Here is a 20,615-nt window from a genome sequence, read left to right on the forward strand (position 1 = left end):
TCTGGTAAAGGGTGGGGCTGTAGCTGGGACTCACCAGAAACCAGACAGTGCCATATGCTGCTAGAAAGCTGCAGTTTGCACGCAGAAAAAGAACTATCTAAACTATTACAGAAGGCAAAATACAAAAGCTGCTGCTGTCAGACACAATGTGCTGCTTGATTTCTACTTACAAGTATGTTCTACCTGATTGAAAGCTGAAGGTCGTTTCTTTTTTCTGTCTAGAAAAGGGATTTTCAATCCATTCCTCTCCCTGAAAGTAAGATCAATATAACTATTGTTATGAAAATTCCCCTCCCTAACTATACAGCAGCCAGCCTGGGTAGCATGAAAATGTTTTAACTCTGTCAATCTATATATTAGTTCACAGTATACACTGCAATGTAATGAGGTAGTGGAATTTTACTGGAGAATTTGGCATTGTTCATGTGTAAGTATAACAAACTAAAGGACAGCCTGGCCCTGGGAAGAAGGACTTTGCTTCTTGGAAGCCTGAAGCTGTCCATGAAGGATAAAAGACACCCTTGAACAACCAAGATAACGCCAGCATCCTGTTGTACTTGAACAGTTGAGGCGTAGAAGGACCCTGTGTAGAATCCCATTGGGGCTGGCCCAGTTTGGTGGGGATACCTTATACACATCAACATTACACACATTACCTTTGGATTTCTCTGTGTTCCAGCCTGGCTTCTCTCCAATGTCACAGGCCAGTTGTCACGTTATGGACACCTTGGTGAAAATGAGTGTCCTTGAAGACCTCCACTGAATAAAATCCCTCCTCTCTATAGGAAATGTATCAGAGGGCTTTGCTTTTTGCTCGTGTTTCACTTCCTTGCTGAGATGTAAGTGTTGTGATCATATCCCTGCACACATGGAATGTGTTCTGGCCTTTTCTGCAGGATCACCCTTCTCCTCCTTTGGAATTCTTCATCCAACTGGGAACATACAACCGGCTTATCCAGCCTTTCCTAAATCCCTCTGTTCGCTTCCACTGAATAATCACCTCTATCTCATTATTTTTGTCTCAGGGATGATTTTTTACCTCAGGTAACATTTTTCTCTGGTTTACTTCACTTGCCAAGATGGCATATTGAGCAGTTTGCGATCCATTGTACTTTAAAACACCCGTAGGCTTTTGCTGAGAGGACTGACAGGTCTTCACCTCCTCTGAGGGGCCGGACCGGGGAAGCCGGGAGGTCAACCGAGAGGGAAACCGGGAAGGCAGCCGGGAAGGGACCAGGGAGAGGACCGGGGGAACAAGACTGCTGCCTGTCGGTCCTCCTGGCCGCCAGGGGGCACTGGCGCCGCCATGCGACGTCTCCCGCGGGGCGTGGCGGAGGCTGAGGGGGCCGTGCTGCGGAAGCGGCGGTGGTGGTGACCGGCTGCGGTTCGCAGGGCCCGGCGGCCCCGCCGCTCCCCCGCAGGTGAGTGGGGCCGCTGGGGTCTGCTCCGTTGGGTTTCATTCCCTTCCCGTCGCCTGCAGGCTCTGCTGGGTCTCGGCGAAGGGTGCCGCACCTGTCCGGGTCCGTCCCCGCCTTCCGGGGGGCGGCCGGGGCCCCTTGGGCCGCTGGCTTAGCAGGCCATGTCCGAGGAGGGAGGCTCCCGGCCAGCCCAGTCGATGTGGGGCTGTCCCTGCCGTCTGCCCGCGTCTGAAGTGTGGAAAGGTGTTCCCCCGCCGTGGGGCTTGCTGTCCTGGAGGCGTTCACCACAACGAAGGAAGGGTCTGGGGGTGTTTGTGCACCTCCAGTCCCAGGCTGCTGGTAGCACCATACTGAAGGAGCAGCTGCATCCGGCTGCTGTGGTGGAAATAGCTAATGCTGTGTACATGCACCTGTGCTTCACTGGGGCCTCTGCACTGATCCTTTAATTCTCCAGTGGTGCTCTGTTACAAAAGAGTATTTCCCTTGCATGTTATTTTAAGAGGAAAATGTGGTCTGTGTTATTAAGAAATAATTTTTTTAATAAACATAATAGGTATACAGATACATTGTATGTTAACTTTACAGGGTGCACAGAGACCTCATAGCAGCCTTCCAGTGTCTGAAGGGTGTCTACAAGGATACCAGAGAGGGACTCCTCATCAGGTGCTGTAGTGACAGGACAAGGGGTGATGGGTTTGAACTGAAACGGGAGATTCAGGTTCGGTATAAGGAAGAAGTTCTTCCCTGTGAAGGTGCTGAAGCACTGGCACAGGGTGCCCAGAGAAGCTGTGGTGGCCCCAACCATAGCAGTCTTGAAGGCCAGCCTGGATAGGGCTTGAAGCAATCTGGTCTAGTGGAAGGTGTCCCTGGCCGTGGCAGGGGGTTGGAACTGGATGAGCCTTAAGGCCCCTTCTAACCATTCTGTGATTAACATGGCTTCAGTTGGTGTTTGTGATTCTTCGTTGTATGTCATCTATTGGTGCAGTTTTTGTGTTGGTGTAGGTGGCATAGCCCATTTGAAAACAGCTTTAGCTTATTCAGGAAAAGAACCAACATAATGGTAAGCCACCAGATAAGGACAAAATAAAAAACGTGCAGATACAATAAGAAAATCATATTTAAATGTTGTTCTGTCAATGAGTTGTGTTTAAAGCACAAAAATGTTGTAGGAAATAAGAGTTGAAAAAATAAAACACTAAAGTTTTTACACACTTCTGCAGTCTCCTCTGTTTTTCTGCTCTAGTTCTGTGGAAGAGAGGAGAAAAGGAGCACTACTGCCTTCCTTTGTAGTAAGGGGTGGGGTGCTGCCTTAGTTTTTTATCCCATAATCTGTGTCTCTGCAAAGGAAGAAGAAAAGTTCCATAATACCTTCATACTGAGAACTCAGATGTGTGCTCTTTGAAGCCATTTTTTATACCAGAATGATTTTTGAATGGATGTGGGGAAAGCTAGAGAAACACAAGGAGTTCTGTGGCACCAGCAGACTGTTTCTCTGCCTGGGCAGTCATCTCAGTTTGTATTTCTAAGAACACAGTTCGTTATTTTACCATGTACATTGGTTACCCTCCAGCTGCGGGATTCTTCAGTGCTGTTGCTGAAATCTGTCCTCTCTGCTGTTATGTGCTCCTCAGTGCCCCTTGTGCTGGGTCCTGTGATATCTGACTCAGGGGAGTAAGGAGGCTGGAAACTACCCAGATGAATAATGCGTGGTTAGTTTTTTTTAGCTGCATTTGGCTGCAGCTACTGCTGGGACAACAGAATGGACAAGTATGAAGGCAAAGCTGCCAGGAGGACTTTTCTGTTTGTTAAACCCGTTGTGATAAGAACCAAAACCTCACTTGTACTTGGAGAATCAGAAGAAACTTATTTCATAAAACTAAATGGGCCTCTTGTATCTCTTGGATTTTGTGCAAGACTCAACCATCCTGCCTGTTCTTCAGTGAAGATGATGTTAACAGAAGTGAGTGTGCAGTGGATTGCAAAGAGTGGTTATCAACACAGTTGAATATGCAGAATGGAGAGCAGGATGAGGTGTTAGCAGTGATAAGCAACATCAAGCCTTGAAAGTGAGAGTGAGCAGTTTGGACTTGGGGGGCCTGTCACAGTGAAAACTTAAGAGAGGGTAGCCACAAATAATTTGGACTTCCTGCTTTTCCTATGCTTGATGCCTGATAGTGCTATGTCTGGGACATAGGCTGCCAAAGGAAGGGAAATGGGGATGGAAAACTTAACTGAATTGTGTTTAGATGTACTGCACAGAGAAGGGATCAAGTTGCCTGGTCCGGTGTTCAGACTGTACATACATCAGAAAGCAGCAGTTCAGTTATTCAGGTAGCACAAGAAGTGAGCAGAAGTGATTGCATCAGAGCTGGAAAGGAGCTAGAATAGTTATAAATGAAATACAAATGCACCAGCGCTTTACATCTAGTGAGTCATTTTGTCCTCTTTGTACCTGGGTAACTCTTTTATGTATCTGGAAATGAGCTTTTCACTAAGAACAGATTAGATGTTACAGCTTTGGACTAGTTATGAGGGGAGGTTTTTACTTATAAGTTCTGTAATTCCCCCTGTGGCTCGTTTGTTGATTTTAATGTTAGACATGATTCTTAGCAGAATCCAGTTTGGCCTTGTGAATAATGAAGGCCATGGATTGCAGTCTTTTAGCTTTGAAATGATAAACAGCTTTAAAGGCAGCCTCTGCAATCAGTCTGCATAATTTATAAGATAAGCTATGTGTGTTTTATAAACTGCTTTCCAAATTCCCTACTTTAAGATAAGCTATGTGTTAATATTTGTAGCTGTATGTTAATGTTTGTTATAAACTGCTTTCCAAATGCATGACTGGTCTGTGTCTGCATATTTCAAAAGTCTGTAATACAGATTAGAAAGGAGATGTTTACCTCTGGATGTTGCTAGTTGAGAGTGAAAATGACTGAACATCTTCATCCTGCTATTTGGAATATTATCCAGAAACCAAGCAAGATACCTCAGTCTATTCTTAAAATTATACCTCCAAGTCACAATGTGGAATTTACTGCATGGGATGTTCTATAGACTTTGCCTGTTTTTCTCAACTAAATTTGTCACTTTTATTCAGTAAAGGTCTAAAACTTCGAGCTGCCTTGTATCTACTTGATCTTTAGGATTAATAAACACAGCACATACTTGTGTTTATTAGGAAGCTGCAACTTTCCATAGTCAGAAACTGAAATTATATAGACATATGTCTGGTACTTGGGTGCTATTTAGAAGTTTATGGTGCTTGATTGGGAGCAAAAGAAGCAAGGAACTCTTAGGGATTAAGATGGAGGCATTTTATACCTGATCAGTGACATCAAGGGTTTCAGATATGCAGCAGTCACACAACAGTTAAAGCACTTTGGTTTTCAACACTTTATTCTTTATGTATGTTTTTATAGAAATATGCATTGATAAACCCCTATTATATTGCAGTGGCAGGCAGTGTGTAAGGTCAGGTTAAATATTAGCAAGCTATATGTAGTTTATATCTTCTATTTATATGTGAGAAAAGCAACTATGCTGAAAATACTTTATGGCATTTACTCTTTAAAGACTTCTTTGTATTCTTTTTGATAGTATTGACATTTTACTGACTAGCAGTTGTTTTATACATTATTTCAGCATTTCTCAACAACTAATAATGTGGTGAGGATCAGAGGTGGTCAGAATTAAGCAAACAAACCAGTTTCAAGCATTCCACAGTGAAATATGTAGGGAGAAATACAAGTTAATTGCAGTTATCTGAGAGTCACTGGTACTTACTGTGGTACTGTTTCATTTATGTTTTCATAGCCATCGTGAAACTATGTGGAAATGGGGTAGTGGAGATGATTCTCCTTCCAAAACAGTAGTAAGTATCGAATTACTATTAAAAATAATACTTTCTTAAGAATGTCTGACACAGAGAATCTTTACTTGTTGATATACTGATGGCATGTGTTTGCTCTTTCACAAGTAAGTTGCTTAACTAGTTTTACTGTGACTCAGTTTTAGGGCTCCAAAAGTCAGGTTGGGTTCTTGCTTGCTGTTTACGTGGTATTTAATCTCTTGTGTGTAACACAGCTGCTCTGTTCCTCTTTATGCTTATCTTGCTTTAAGAAAACATCTGTAGGAATTACATAAGCTTCATCCCAAGGGTATTTTTTTGGGTATAGCATATCTAATATCAATATTTTATTGCTGACAGATTCAGCAACACTACTGGTTGTTACAGTAAGGAAATCCAGTTCTAAATACCTGGGAAGCTTTGATGGTTTTGCTGTATTTCAAAATAATATTCCTAAACCAGTTTCTAAGATTTATAATCTTACGTCTATCAAACTTGCTAAGCTTGGTGTAGGCTCATAAATTACATGTAAGTTTTAGTCTTGTACTCTAATAACGTTTACTGAATGTTTAAAAACCCCCAAAGCAACACCAACTGCAGACTTTTTTGCAGGACCAGTGTTGTCTGCACCATTTTGTTTGCTCAAACTGTACTTGATGTCTGCAGGCTGCAGGCTCACAAGATGCAGGAAGCATGTCAGTGACGGATTTGACTGACCAGCTGACAAGTACTGAGCAGCTGGTAACACAGCTAAAGGAGCTTGTCAGGGAGAAGGATGCTGAACTTCGAAATAAAGATCTTCAGTTAAAGGTACCCTGCATGTATTCTTGCCAAAAAAAGACTGTTTAAAACCCCCCTTTGTTCCTGTTTATCATAAGCTGTTTTTATGGAGACAAGCTTTTAGTCAGTTATGACAACTCTAGTAACACAACTGTGACAAATTAGTCACAGTTAGCTGCTATGGTTCCTGACCATCACTGCTTTTTTGCCAGTGTGTCTTCTGTTCCAAAATTGTAACTGGATTTGGGTATTATATTACAATGTGTATTCTTTGCATGAACAGATGGACTTAATCATTGCAAGGGACAGGCTGACTTTCCAAGAGCTAGAGGTGTACAGTCATTTTAGCTAAATATGGGGAAACCCCCCATCGAAATCATTACTGGGCATTTAGTGAGATGCCAACTTACCTAAAACTGGATTGCTGTGGGTAATTTTTTATTTCTTCTTCCACAATATGTATCTTTTTTGTCGTATAGTGATCTTACTATTCATGCTATTATGTATTATCCTCTGCTTTTGATTAACATTAAGGATGAAACTAGAAAGAGTTCATATTTAATATCCTGAAGACATTTGAGGGTTTGTTATTCTTTACTATGTTGTTCTTTAAACAGTTAGAACGTGGGTCTGTTCCTGCAGGAGACTTAGTTTTACACTTATAAAAAGTATCTTCTGTGGACACAAACAGCAAAGTGTTAAAATACAGACTTTTTAAAAACTCATTGTAAATTAAGTTTACTCTTCAAACAAAATCAATTATGCTTTTATAATATTATGAATTAATTGTTCTTGTAAAAAAATCAAGCCCTGAATTTGTATTGCTGTCAAAAAATAGGAAGTTTTCTAACATCATAATGCTCTGGATCCCACACAATAATAATAACCATGTGCAGAAAGTTTTAATAGTGAAAGGAAGGTTGTTTCATATATGCAGACCTGTTGCATGTGACATTAGAATGTGTCTCTTTGGGGGAAAGAGTTTTTAGACTTTAAGTCTCTCTCTTAATGAAAGAGTTGAAGGATGCAGTTGTTCATGTAACTAATATAGTCCTTCATGACTTTTCTATTTGTAGGAGGAGAAGGAATCTTCTGATGCCAAACTTTCCAAGTTAAAACTGCAAAACAAAGCCAAGGTTGCATCGTTAACTTCACAGTTGGAAGAACTTAAGAAACAGTTGGCAGTATCAGGAGGCTCTGAGGCAAAAGCAGAACAAAAGAAGGTCAGTGTGCTTATGTTTTAAAGCAGACATAGTTTAGGTAAGGCTTCAGAAGGTTTTGTGTGCTGGACTCACATGTGGAACCCAAGTTCACATTTTGAGCTGAGTCAGGTTAGGATCAGGGTTGACTTTGTGGGTGCTGTCAGTCTTATCTGTGTGCTTCTGTTTCATTCTTCTTTTATCTTTCTGTAGAAGTTTAGAAAACTACATTCCTTTCAAATTGTTTTAGTGAAATAACCTTCATCTTGGTGGCAGCTCAAAATCTTAACTCATGTGAATCAGGAAGATAAGTTTGTGGGAAGAAATGAAAACAAAACATATCTTGTTACTGTAATGTCCAAAAATGGAAATATGTGTCCTTGGTAGGAAAATGTAAATTGTTGGAAGGTCTCATTTAAATGATCAGTGTTTTGGAGTAATGCAGTTGTGTGAGTAGACTTGTATTTCTTTAACATGGCATGTTTTAACTACTTACAGCCTCTAGAGCAACTTCAATGAGGCTTTAATATTTCTAGGGGTTTTGTGTTGAAAGGGAACAGAAGCAGATCAGTTTGAAGTCTTCAAGTGTACTCAAAAGAGACACTGGAGGTAGTTAATACATGTTACTTTGCTAATAAAGCATGCTCTTAGCAACTGTTCTTGATTTCTTTTGTAATGGCAACTATTTTCTGTAACCCAGTAGTTATACCTACTGAAACTCTGATTAGAAGCACTGTGCCTAGGAACAGTTTAATTTACACTTTGTTCCCCCAAATAATCCTTTTTTCCCTCTGAGTTATATGGACTACACTTAGCAGGTTATATGGATTATAATTGCTAGAGGAAATAAAAGCCATTATTGCATGTCACAGGCCACTTTGCAACAATAACTATCATTGATAATTGAAAGGTTTTTACAAGTCTGATACAAATCTCATTCCTGATACATTGCTTCTACATGGAATATATAATATGTAGGAGAACTGAAACACAAACCATGAGTAAAGTACACTTTTTCTCACCAGTATTTTTTGAATAGGTAGAGGTACAGAAGTCAGGTGTTATGTACTTATGGAATACAAACCTCCCTGTTTTTGCAGGTGTCAAAAGATGGTGACCCAGAAAATGCAGCAGCAAATCGAGGGAAGATACTAGTCCTGAGAAGGAGAATTGAAGAACTCGAATCCCAGATCACACAGAAAAATGAGGAGCTACAGAAAAAGGTGGTGTTTTAGGTGATGCCAAGTGTGTGGCTTTTCACATCTGTGCTATAGGATTATGTTTCAATATAATTGTTTAAATATTTAATTCTGTGTTAGGTTACTAAACAGATAACCTTGAGTTTTCTGTTGAGTAGACAGAGATGTTTATACACTGCAACTTGCCTGAGCAAAGGCAGTGAGAATTCTGTCATTGCATCTTCAGTGAGCAGTGAATCCTTAAGCATGCTTTTGTGATCATATGAAAATGAATAGAATAGGAAACACAAATGCAAACATTGTGGGTTAATGTTATATTTATGCTGTTTTGCTTCAGTCCTTGTTGCAATAGTAAGTTATAACAGGAAGAAATGTAGGCAAGGGATGATTTCATGTGAAGGTTTGTAGCTGTTCTCTGCAGCAATGTGCTTTGTGGACATATGGCTGTTTGCTGTGGAAGTGGCAGGAATGTGAATGCTGCAGAATTTCAGATAAATGGTCCAATAATTAAAGATTCCACTTAAAATTGAACCAGGTTCTAAATTGATTATATTTTTTTTCAGTACCCTAATAGAGGTGATAAGGAAATGGCACAAGCTGTTCTTGTTTTCATTTTCAGAGTCTTGAGCTGGAGGCACAGCGCTGTCGTGGGGCTGAAATGGATGCCATGCTGGCAGAGAAGGAAAAGAAGTTAGCTGAAAGAGATGCTTATATCATTGATTTACAGACAGCGTGTGGATCAGGTGTTGTTACCAATGAAATTCTGTTTCCCAGTGAAGAATTGAAGGTATATTAGCAGCTCAAATATTAGATCTCCATAGATGTTTCAAGAAATCAATGAATTCTGATCTGTTATACAGTGGATTCTTCTCTGAAGCACAAGTCTTACACAGTTATTCGTGTGAATAAAAATACTGATTATTTTCACTTATGTCAATATATATATTTATTTACTACTTCTGTCAGTACCATTTATATATATTAGTGTCAACTGTGGAATCTGCTGACAAAGTTCTTTCAAAGTAAAACCAAACTTGATTTTAAGTTTAATGTTGCTTTAACTGAGGAAAGAGCTCCTATATCTTTTTTTCTGGGTCCATTATTCTAATGCTCTTTTGGTTTGCATTCTAAAGAATCAGCTGGCTATTAAAGAGTCATCACTACAAAGCATGCAGATTCTAGTTCAGAACCTTACCAAGAAGGTTGGAGACAGTGAAGAAAAATGTAGCCTGTTCCAGGAACAGATTGAGAGTCTTAAAAATATGCAGAGCAAAGAAAGAGAGCATTTCCAGGGAAAAGAAGCCACATATATGGAAAATGTAAGTAAATGCACTGTAAAAATGTTCACATTCTTTGGTGGAAGAAGTATCTTGGCTGTAATGTTTCTAGCTCAGTAGTTAAAGAAATGCCATTTTTAATTTTGGATGATTTTTGAGTGAAGATCGATATGGTGTTCAGATGAAATGAGAATAATGAGCAGCAGATAGTTTGTGCTGATGATAATTCAACTTGAAAGTTTTGTGCAAGAAAGGAAATTTAAGGATGTGGGTGGTGTTTGGACATGGAGGAACCTAGTGTGTACTGGAGTGAAATGGGTTGTGCAGAATTCCAATTGAACAACCTCCAAACATCTCTTTCTCGTATCTCAAGGTGCAGAAATGCACGCATGCAGTGGCTGGTAGTGGTTTTGGATTATTGCAGCCATTCTTGGCACAAATGGCTGTTTGACAGATGGCTTTCCCTTGGTACTGGGAGCTGTCTGGCACACTTCTTGGTATGAGATCATGGGAAAAAAATTGTTTTCCTCATGATTGAGAAAGAGCTGAAGAAGTCTCATATACTTAATGGGAAACTTTCTCTGGAAGTTAGCAGCTGATTGATAGGGCAAGACAAACAATGACTTGTTAAATAATACTTGAAAGGTGGAACTAGGGAGCATGTTATCCATACCTTTGTGTTACCAGCTCTTCCAGCTTTCTTGGAAGCTAAATCTTGGATTTTAATGTGATATACATGAGCCCTTAGTATTTGAGTTCTACCATATATGAAACTACTCACCTCAGTATGCTCCACATCATTTGATGTCTGAATTTATTTCATCTATAACAAAAAACCTACTTCTGATGCTGAACATGACCACACCTGTTCAGCAGCACACAGGAAATAAATTTTAATACAGGAAAGAGTGTAAAAGACAAACACCTGAGACTGTAAATGCCATTTCATGAGCATAGTTTCATCATTCTTGTATAAATCTGATTAGGACTTTACATGAACTTATTCAAAATGTCATTAGTGAGATTCCAAAAGTTATATCCAGTTCTCATAAGTGTTTTAAGATAAGACAAAAACATGTTGAAAGTACAATACGGGTTTTGAAATGGAGACGGAAAGGTTTCAAAACTGCTGTTTGGCCTTAGTCAATAGAAACTTGCTAGAAATGAACATGATAATTGTAATCTTTTAGAAATTAGAAGTCTGAGGACAGTGGCATCCAAAAAAGAAAGGTGGAGATCTGTGATATTAAAAAAAAGGAATGGTACCGTGCTTCTCATTGAAAGTGTATTATTGTGGAATTGAGACAAGTTTTCTGTAAGCTGGAGGTTTATCTGCATGCACCACTGACATCAGTAATCACTGACAGATCAGTATATTTGCAGTTAACTAGAAGCGAAATTCAGACTTAAAATAGAATGCATTATCTTGCTGCACCTTTAGTTAGACAATTCAATGTACTTTTACTGTCCCTTTATAGACTGTTTCCATATTTACTTTCTCTGTGTTTTTAGGTACGTGTGTGTCAAAAAATTATCCAGGAAAAGGAAAAGGAACTGCAAGCACAGAGAGAAAAGCACGAGCAGGAGCTCTTTAAATTGGCTGCTAAATCTGACGCAAGTGCTGACCTAGAACAGGTATGTTGCTTTGGAAACTCAATAGCTTGCTTTGATTTAGTTATACATGGCAACTTGAAATCATGTAATTACTAACCTCTGCAGCACAGTTCTGATCTCTGCTTGGGAAAATAAAGGTAAGTCTTTTTTCTTTGAAAGTTTTAACTCTTCATTGCTTATTTGATTTTATTTTGTTTCACTAGCTACTAAAGGCCTTGAAACAGAAGCTCCATGAAAAGGAAGAAGTCATGCTGGGAAGGACACAGGTGATAGATGTCTTGCAGAAAGAATTGGATGCCAAGGACCAGCAATTGAAAGTAAGAAATAGAATCATAAAATCACAAAATGCTTTGGGTTGGGAAGGACAGTAAGATGATCTAATTCCAACCCCCCTGCCACAGGCAGGCACACCTTCCACTAGACCAGGTTGCTCCAAGCCCTGTCTGACCTGGCCTTGAACACTGCCTGGGATGGGGCATTCACAACGTCCTTTGGCAGCTTGAGCCAGTGCCTCACCACTCTTGCAACTGAGAATTTCTTCTTTATATCTAACGTCAGTTTAAACCCATTCCTCCTTGTCCTAACACTCCAGCCCCTGATGAAGAGTCTCTCTCTGTTATCCTTGTAGCCCCTTTCAAATATTGGAAGTTGCTGTGAGGTCTCCCCAGAGCCTTCTCTTCACCAGGCTGAACAGCTCCAATTTTCTCAGCCTGTCTCTGTATGTGAGTGCTTCACCCCGCTTATCATCCTCATGGCCTCCCCTGAACTTGCTTCAATAGTTCCATGCCCTTCCTATGCTGGGGACACCAGAACTATACACAATACTCCAAGTGGGGTCTCAATAGTGTAAGTGCAAAACTAAACTGATGAGGTCAGTTACCAGTTCAAAAAGCTGGTTGTCCACAAAAGACAGTTTTGCATAAAATACTTAGGCAGCTCTTTGGAGGCCTTGGCATGTGCTAATAACAACCACAGATGTGCAAGCTGATATGAATTCCAGTTAGAAAATCAGTGTAAAGGAGAAGTAAAGCCCATAAAATATGAAACTGTAAACTCTCACCCAAGTTTGTCTTGATTAATTTTGGGAGCTTGTCATGTAGGGAAGACTTTTACTGTCAGAAGCTTTCAGCTTCTCTAGAGACTGCAGCAGCCCCAGAAGTGAGGTTTAATTTCCCCCCTCCCAGAGAGTGTTTTGCTACTTGTTTGTCTTTCCTTTTGCTGTATTTCTACTAATTGCAAAAGCAACGCCTAATCAAAATTCTCTGTGTTTTAGCATCTAGCATGACCCCTGATTATAGCCTTTGAGTGCAGCTGCTCCAGTTCAACAGTATAGAAAAAGGACTTTGCTGTGACCGAGATAGGTATCTAGAGACTCTTTGCTGGTACAGACACGTTACAGCCTGCCTGGGGTGCCAGGTCTAACATTTTAGCTATTTCCATGAAATTTTCAACTTCCCAAGCAGTTTTAACCATATTTTGGAAACATTTGCTCTGCTGTTCTGCACAGCTTCTCTACTTGGACAGTTTATAATCCTAGGTTTATGTATCACGAAAGTAGTTTTTTGAACAGCAGAAGTGGACTGCTCTACTGCACTGGTCTTTTCTACCTCTTCATGTGTTAACTGATCTAAAGGCACTAAAAGTAGAATAAGCACTAACAGAAAACTAGTTAGCAACAAAATATTGTAAAGGAGAACTAGATCAGTTTGCCAACTTTAATGGATGTAGGTGACAATACCTGGGTCACCCTGTAGTGAGCATTCTTAATCTTTGAGTTCACTGTTACAGGTCTGCTTTGGGGTTAGTTTGGGGATTTTTTTAAATACTCCATAGAAACAAAACTTCTTTTTTATTCCATTTTCATCTGTTGGAGTCATTGCATATAGTTTGCTCTCAGTGCTGCCATTTTGCTGAAGTCCCCACTTCAGTCTTGGAAAGTCAGAGCTGTGTAGCAGAACTTTTGTAGTAAAGCCAGATTACCAGCAGTAGCCCTGATTTCTTATTATAGTCTATGTCTGTATAATTATATCTATATTGTAGCAATACGGATACAATATTTGACAGTGGTACTAAATATATTTGTGTTCTAATATAAAAGTGTTTTTTGTTTTTCTTCTGTTTTTTTTTTCCAGGAGATTAATGAAAACCTGAAACGTCTTCTGTCTGAAAAAGAAAACCTTCAGTCTAAACTGGATGCTGAGAAACACGTAATGAGAGCACAGTTAAAAGACATGATGGAGAAACATGAGCTTGAAATGACAAAAGTTAAGGAGAAATATAATGCTGAACTGCATGAAATTCAAGAGAAACATGAAACTGAGCTGCAAGAGAAGGATCAGGCCCTGTTTCAGCTTAAGAAACAAGTGGAGGAGTTAAGTGGTAGTGGACAAATTAAGTCAAAAGAAGTTGGCGATCTGGAGTCTATAACCAAAGAGAAGATGAAAGATTTAGAAGGTATCCTATTTAAACAGTTATTGCACATGAAGGGTTCCTTTGCCCCCAACTGTTATATACTGTTTGCCGATTTTATACTTCTTGTAAGTAGAGCTACATTAAATTTAGTGGAAGAGACATAGCCACACTAATTAAGAGGTATCTCTGGTCAAATACTATAATCTTGAGGGTTATAGGAACACTGAGATAATCACATGAACTATACATTTCTCACTGCATTTTTTATTGTTACTTTTTTTGTAATTGTCTCATATAAGTGTATAACTTCCAGTTGTTAAAGAAATTAAATGTAGGTCTTTGTATTAATAACCTTTCTATGGTTTAAATAATTCTTTTCCATCTTATTTCTTAGAACAAGTGAAATTGAAAACAGAAGAGGCCAGTAAATCTGAAGCAAAGTTTCTGAAAATGAAGGCTTGGTCTAAATCAAAAATCAAACAACTGGAGGATGAACTAAAAAATGTATGTGTAACATTATGGTTAATACTCCGTGGCTGTTTTAAGCTACTGTGCTTGGAGATTTGACTGAAAAAAGTAAAATATGGGCTACATAGAGTATTAAAATAATTTATTTGAAGTATCTCTATATGTAAATTAGTGTATGAAAATTACATTGACATAAAATGTTGATACAGGGTGAAGTTTCAACAAAAATTAGTATAAACTGGTGTTCAAACCAGCATTCAGAAGTAGATCTATTAGAGATCAGCTGGTTTATTTCAAATATTGGAAACACAGCTATTCTAGTTGACTTTGCTGTGATTTTGGTGTTTGATGCATTTGGAAACTCATAACTCTTTTTTCTTTTAGTTTACATTAAAGAATAATGATGTGTCTGCCTTAAACAATCGTATCTCAGAATTAGAAAAGGAAAATGAAGAACTCCAGACAAAGCTGCAGTCGTTACATGAAATCAGAACTCAAAATGGTAATAACGAAAGAGTCTTTCTTTTGCAGATGATTAAAAGTAAAGAGACAAAGATAAATGAATTTTCTCATTTTCATTTTCAAAGTGTATCTTTTTTTGAAACAGATTCTAAAGTAACTTTATGCAACTTCGAACAAAAGCATAGAGTGTTTTAAGTCAGAGTTACAGCTCAGCTTTTCCTTCTCTCAGTCTGCCTATGCATAATTCCTGTTACATTTAAGCTTAGGCAGAATAGATGTAAACTTTTCCAAAAAGTTGCAGAAGCATCTTCTTAGGAGGAAATATGAGGCCAAATACAGTTGGAAAATTTATCAGAGTATACACAATAAACTTCTGAGAGCAGTGAGTTACAAGTGAATTTTTTAAGGATTCGAGGGAGAATTTTTGCTTAAAACCTCACTTTAAAGTAGAGCTCAGAGAGATAATTTCTGTTTCACCTTGTGTTTTCTCTGATGTCCTTTCTATAAATGGAAAGTGATTGAATTTTCAGGTCACCAGTCTAAATTGCTAACAGCTTAGCTTTAAAGCACTCATCAATATTTAATAATCAAGACGACAATATCATGTCTACACTCATAATGCAGACCAAGAGGTCTTCTAATTCAAACAAATTATCACCTGAATTTTCATTTTGAATCTTCCATTTCAGTTTTTATTGATCTTTCTATTTTTTTATGTGCTAATGAACCAAATTTCTGATGTTTTTCTGTAGAAGAATTGCTGACTAAGCTGGAAGTCTATGAAGAGCAGCAAAGGAAGCTGCAAGCTGATCTTGACCAAGTTACAAAGAGGGCAGCTTCACAGGTTAACTTTAAAATTGATCTCTATGAGTTACTGATTCACTAAAACAGTGCTAATTAGACATTGAGACATGTGTGAGCTGGATTTTGGAGCTGAAAATGAATTTAGTTGAATATGGAATTGTCTATGTCAGTAGCTGTTCACTTGGACAACAAGCTGACAGGTTCTGAATTGCTTAAAATGAATGATTTCTACTTACTTTGCCATGTACCTGAAACAGCATTTTTTCTAAGCAGTTTATTTTGTTACATGTAACACAAATCATCAAAACATTGTTTTGTATACAATGTGAATAACTTTCAGAAGGAAATAATGGCTGTAACCTGTTGATGAATATATAGGCTTGGAAAAGAAAGTGAGAAGACTCAGGAAATACTGCTTAAGGGCTTTAGATGGATTGACAGTACACATTAATTATGGTAGCTTTGTACAGCCCTAGCAGAAGGCCAGTTTGAAACAGTTACTATATTTTTCTTAAAAAAGAATTGTGTTTTTCCAAATTTTATGGAAAAGTTGGGGTCTTGTTTGGCAAAATCTTAACATAGTTTTTATTTTGAAGGAAACACAGGAACATTTCTGTTCTGTTCACAGGGGGAAAAAGTTAATAGAGATTTGTTATCCCTCATAAAGACAATTGGGTATTGCTTTACTTTGAAATATTTCTAAGATGATAATGTGCCATAAAAATAATTCGATTAAAAAAGCTATTTTTGTTTAAAAATGTGATATTTTACAGATTGCTGAGGCTTGATTTTTACATAACCTATAACAGCAATTGTCATCGCTGTCATAGATCTTTATGCAAAGCGATGAATTGTAATGGATTGTTTTCTCTGTGAATGGTTTGCCAACTTCAATGTTATTTATGTTTGCAGTGGGATTTGGTAAATATATTTTCATGCTCAATTTCTCTTGTTTAGGCCAGTGAATCAGGTAGTGTGGATGAGCTACAGAGTCAGCTCTTGGAATGGCAAGAAAATGTACGAGAGTCGGATGAGTCGCATGACCAAGTCAGGGAAGAGAAATCTGCTATGGCCTTGAGAATGGCTCAGATTGAGGAGGAGAGAGAAGGTGAATTGTTTTATATACAGTACAGTTACAATCTTTTTGTGTGTGCTGTAGTTCAGACTGAATTGATAGCAAACCACCACGCCTCATTTCTGTAGTCGTAAGACTTGTATAGTGACTGAGATTGCTTAAATTTGCAATTTCTCCTTTTTCCTATTTCCTTGGATCTGTGGTTTTCATACATTCATCTTTTTTGTATCATTTTTATGAGTAGATGCACTCATTCTGTTTGCCATCTGAGCTGCTGCTTTGTAAGACTGCTTGAACTTACTGTGAAAGCTTATTGTCTGCATACAAATGGTCAGTGATAAAAAGTTCACCACTGAAATATTAAAGCTGCCTGCTTAGAACATCCCATTAAGGTGTGGGGAGCCATATAGGCTTGGCTTGAATTTGATCAGTAGAGGTGGTGCTTTAGTAAAATGCACCTGAGAGTTTCCCTTTAGATATAATTAATGAGAAACCTTTCTTAGAGTATTTAGTAATCTGTTAGTAAGTGTTGCTTGTATAGGTCACCTGAATAACATTAACTGATAGTTGTTTGGAGCTAAAGATACTAAGTTGCCTACAGAAAATAAGTAATCTAAGGTTTTATAGTTTTCTAAGTTATTAATTAAAATGATGAGAAAGTGAAGCAGCTTCTATTAAAACTTACCAAGTCTGGTTAAATTTCAGGTAGTTTTTACTGCTTTTTCCATGCCAACTAGTACTATAATGTAATTTTTGTACTCTTAGTTAACTGTGTAGGAATTAATGGAAAATTTGAATGCACACAACCTACCATCATAATTAATCCACTTAGTTAATTTGTGATTGAATCATCATTCATTTACATGAGCAATTTGGAAGTTCAGCATGGAAGCACAGAAGTGCTTTAAGGATCGCATCTCTTCCTTTTGGGGGACTTACATGTGTAATACTTTGAAATGGAAAGAGAGTAATACTCCTTTCATTAAAACAACCTGTTACCTCACCTGGAGTAACTGCAGCTCCACATGCGATTTTGGTATCAGTTGTAGAACTTCATCTATGTCAGCCAATGTTTGATTTTGTGTTTTTTTTTAACCCTGGGATAAGCATGACCTTTCTGTTTCTTTTTTTCTGCCGTTGCACCTGATGAGCACTCAGCGTCCCTTCCCCCTCCACTCCTACCCTACACTGTGATTTGGTCAGCCAGTGAGAACAGAGTTTCCCATCAGTTTTGTGCATGCAGGTTCCTGCAGCAATGGCAACTTGTAATATACTGTTGCTGATTTCTCCTGGTTTGGCTTCTTTGGAGGAAATTGCCAGCAGTACCTTATAAGATTTGCCATTGATGGTATGTGGGTTTTAGCAATACATGTAACAAATGCTGGGTTTAACTTGATTTTTTTCCTGCCTTGCAATACCTATTTCTTCATTTATATTAACCAAATCATCTTCGTTTTCCTTTGTAGTAACAGCTGACTCCATATTTATGTTGTAACCTTAGCTAGAGAAAAATTTCTTGACTTGCTACAAGTGGTTGTGACTAAGTAAGAAGCAAATTCATTTAAATACTCTAAGTAGGACTTGAAATTCAGTAGTTAACAAAAACACAAAACCACAGTTATATTCCATCCCATAAATTGCTGAACTTTGCATGCATTCATATTAGGCACCAATATTTTAAAATCACAGAATCAACAAGGTTGGAAAAGACCTTTAAGATCAGCAAGTCTAACCTTTAAGCAATATATAAACCCACTATTCATTCCATCATAGTCTATGACAATTTGCCATATGTGGCCATTTTCTCTTTTGGGTTGAATGTGTGGGGAGCTGCAAAAGCATAGAGGATGACAGTATTGATTACACTTATAGGCAAGGGCTTGCTTCTTCTGCAGACCACTAAAGTTTGTGATACTTAGTGTGAATAGGAACTAGAGACACAGCATTAGTTAATTTAAATGTGTGTAGAAAGGTGTTCAGGGAAGCTTTTAATATTTTGCGCTAGATACAATTGCAATTGAAAAGCTCCCTGAGCTGTTGTAAAACATTAGAAAATGTGTTTGCTTACTAATTGTTGATAAATTAATGCTAAATTTAACTGAAAGTGTTTTAACGCTTGCTTAGGTGTTCTAAGTAATCGTAAAGCTCTGCTTTCTACACTTTGATTTTTCACCTGATAATGGTAATTTAATTCTTTTTTTCCTTATCAAATACTTAAAAGCCTAAATACTTTTGTGCTCCTGAAGGAGAGTGTGTTACACATTTTGATTATACTTAAACCCAGACCACATCAAATTCAATGTCCATGAAACTGAATTTATTTTTATTTCTTCTCCCCTCCAAAGGAGGGATTAAGTTCTTTCCTTGCTTCTTGTGTCGCGTCATTGATTTCAGTGACAGCTCTTATAAACAGAGGTGTAAGGCTTGTGATCAACGTTTGGCACTTATTTTCGCACCTTTGAAGAAGTATGTATAAGAATTAAGGTTGTAAAATCTGTATGGGATAATAAACAAAGGTGTGTAACATGAATGCTGCTGAAGTGACAGTGCCAGAAGCCAAAGTGTAACTAAAACCAGAATTAAACCCCCATTTAATAGCCCTGCTTTAAAAAGGGTCATTAATTTTCTTTCTCTGTTTAACTTTTTTCCTCTAATCTCTTCTGACAACATGTTAAGTATGGAATTTAGAAATATTACAGGAAGAACTTTAATCTAGGAAGTGTTACTGAACTGCATGTTAATGACATTATGGTATATGTCCACGTACTCCTTGGATAACTCAGCTGGAAGCTGAGTGTTCCCAGTGGGGCTCAACCACCTAATTTCAGGTATTAGCCTCACAGATGCTTCAACATAAGTTCTCTGAATTTTGCATGCTGTGAGGACAACTGTGGATTGATGTGGTTAAATTGGAAACTAAATGTGTAACTGTCTAATTAATCTAACTTTTAATTAAAGTATGGAGCCACCTTTGCTTTCACTTCTGTTTCCTGGCTGTTCTGTTTTGTCTGCTTTGCATGAAACATCTTTTTCCAAATCTGTTACCCCAAACATGTTTTGTCGTATCACAAAACAGATGGGAATGTACTTGAAATGAAAAATCATTTCTAACAATGGACAGGATGCATACCTAAGCTTTCATATTCTGAATTTATGCAGTGTGTTTATTTACAAGTGATTCTGTATTTGTCTTAAAAAGAATGGTATTACTAATCTGTGATAAGATGGTTTGATGCCAGTTTGCAGTGTAACACATGCTTGTGACTTCCTCAGATGGTCTGGCTTTGTGGCTCATACTAAAATCAAAGTTGGAAGGAACACGTCATTTCCATAAAACTCATTGTTCAGACTGTGTACAACACAGCTGTTTCAGCTGATGCCTTTCTCATACAAATGAGGCATATTTTAACCTGGTAAATTGGAATGAGATGTAATATAGCATTTGAATTGGTTGGCATTTTCTTTCTAGTATCAGTATAACCTCACCCTTTTTAGTCTTCTGTATAAAATCTTCATTTAGAGCTGACGAAGAAGTAAGGTTAGACTTCAGTTTGCTTCTTCTTAGCAAGATATGCAAAGTTTAGTTTTATGTTCTATGTAAGTAATGTTGGAGAGAAATCACAAGGTAAATGCAGTGAATTGCTTCTTTAATCTTGTTCCTGTCGCTCATTCATAGCGACTTCAGCCTGTCCCTGGCCTCTCTTTTCATGTAGTAGTGTCTGATATAAATGTAATTGCATTCCTGTGGCACAAAACTGATTGAGGATGACTGGTTCTTTCCTGGCTGCTCTGATCCAGCCATAGTCTCAGGGGAGCAGGAGCTGGAGGAGGAACTGACCACAGTTCAAGGAATGGGCAGGCTGCAGCAGGCAAGAAGAAAAAGCAATCAAACCAGCAGGAAGCTTCAGGTGGGTTAAAAGAGAGTTTATTTTTGCCTGTATGTTAATAAAAATATGGAAAGTGCTATTATTTGTATGGTGTTTTACACTTAAAACATTAAGGACTTCACTTAGATTACTTACAGAACTGAAAACGTTGGTAATTTAATGATTGTAGCCAG

At 38.3% G+C, this 20,615-nt stretch overlaps 1 protein-coding gene across 1 annotated transcript in view; it reads left to right on the forward strand.

Moving 5' to 3' along the window:
• The first annotated feature begins 1,354 nt into the window (after positions 1–1,354).
• LOC101873032 (golgin subfamily B member 1-like) overlaps positions 1,355–20,615 on the forward strand; it is a 45,912-nt gene continuing 26,651 nt past the window's right edge. The window contains exons 1-15 of the mRNA XM_031053545.2: positions 1,355–1,421; positions 5,232–5,289; positions 5,932–6,075; positions 7,122–7,268; positions 8,345–8,467; positions 9,063–9,230; positions 9,577–9,762; positions 11,233–11,355; positions 11,538–11,651; positions 13,467–13,788; positions 14,141–14,250; positions 14,599–14,716; positions 15,429–15,520; positions 16,438–16,589; positions 20,310–20,463. Of these exons, the coding sequence (XP_030909405.2) occupies positions 5,245–5,289; positions 5,932–6,075; positions 7,122–7,268; positions 8,345–8,467; positions 9,063–9,230; positions 9,577–9,762; positions 11,233–11,355; positions 11,538–11,651; positions 13,467–13,788; positions 14,141–14,250; positions 14,599–14,716; positions 15,429–15,520; positions 16,438–16,589; positions 20,310–20,463 (1,998 nt within the window). The 5' untranslated portion in view covers positions 1,355–1,421; positions 5,232–5,244. The remainder of the gene's footprint in view (positions 1,422–5,231; positions 5,290–5,931; positions 6,076–7,121; positions 7,269–8,344; positions 8,468–9,062; positions 9,231–9,576; positions 9,763–11,232; positions 11,356–11,537; positions 11,652–13,466; positions 13,789–14,140; positions 14,251–14,598; positions 14,717–15,428; positions 15,521–16,437; positions 16,590–20,309; positions 20,464–20,615) is intronic.

This window comes from Melopsittacus undulatus, chromosome 4 (assembly GCF_012275295.1).
Source record: "Melopsittacus undulatus isolate bMelUnd1 chromosome 4, bMelUnd1.mat.Z, whole genome shotgun sequence".
NCBI classification, from domain to species: domain Eukaryota; kingdom Metazoa; phylum Chordata; class Aves; order Psittaciformes; family Psittaculidae; genus Melopsittacus; species Melopsittacus undulatus.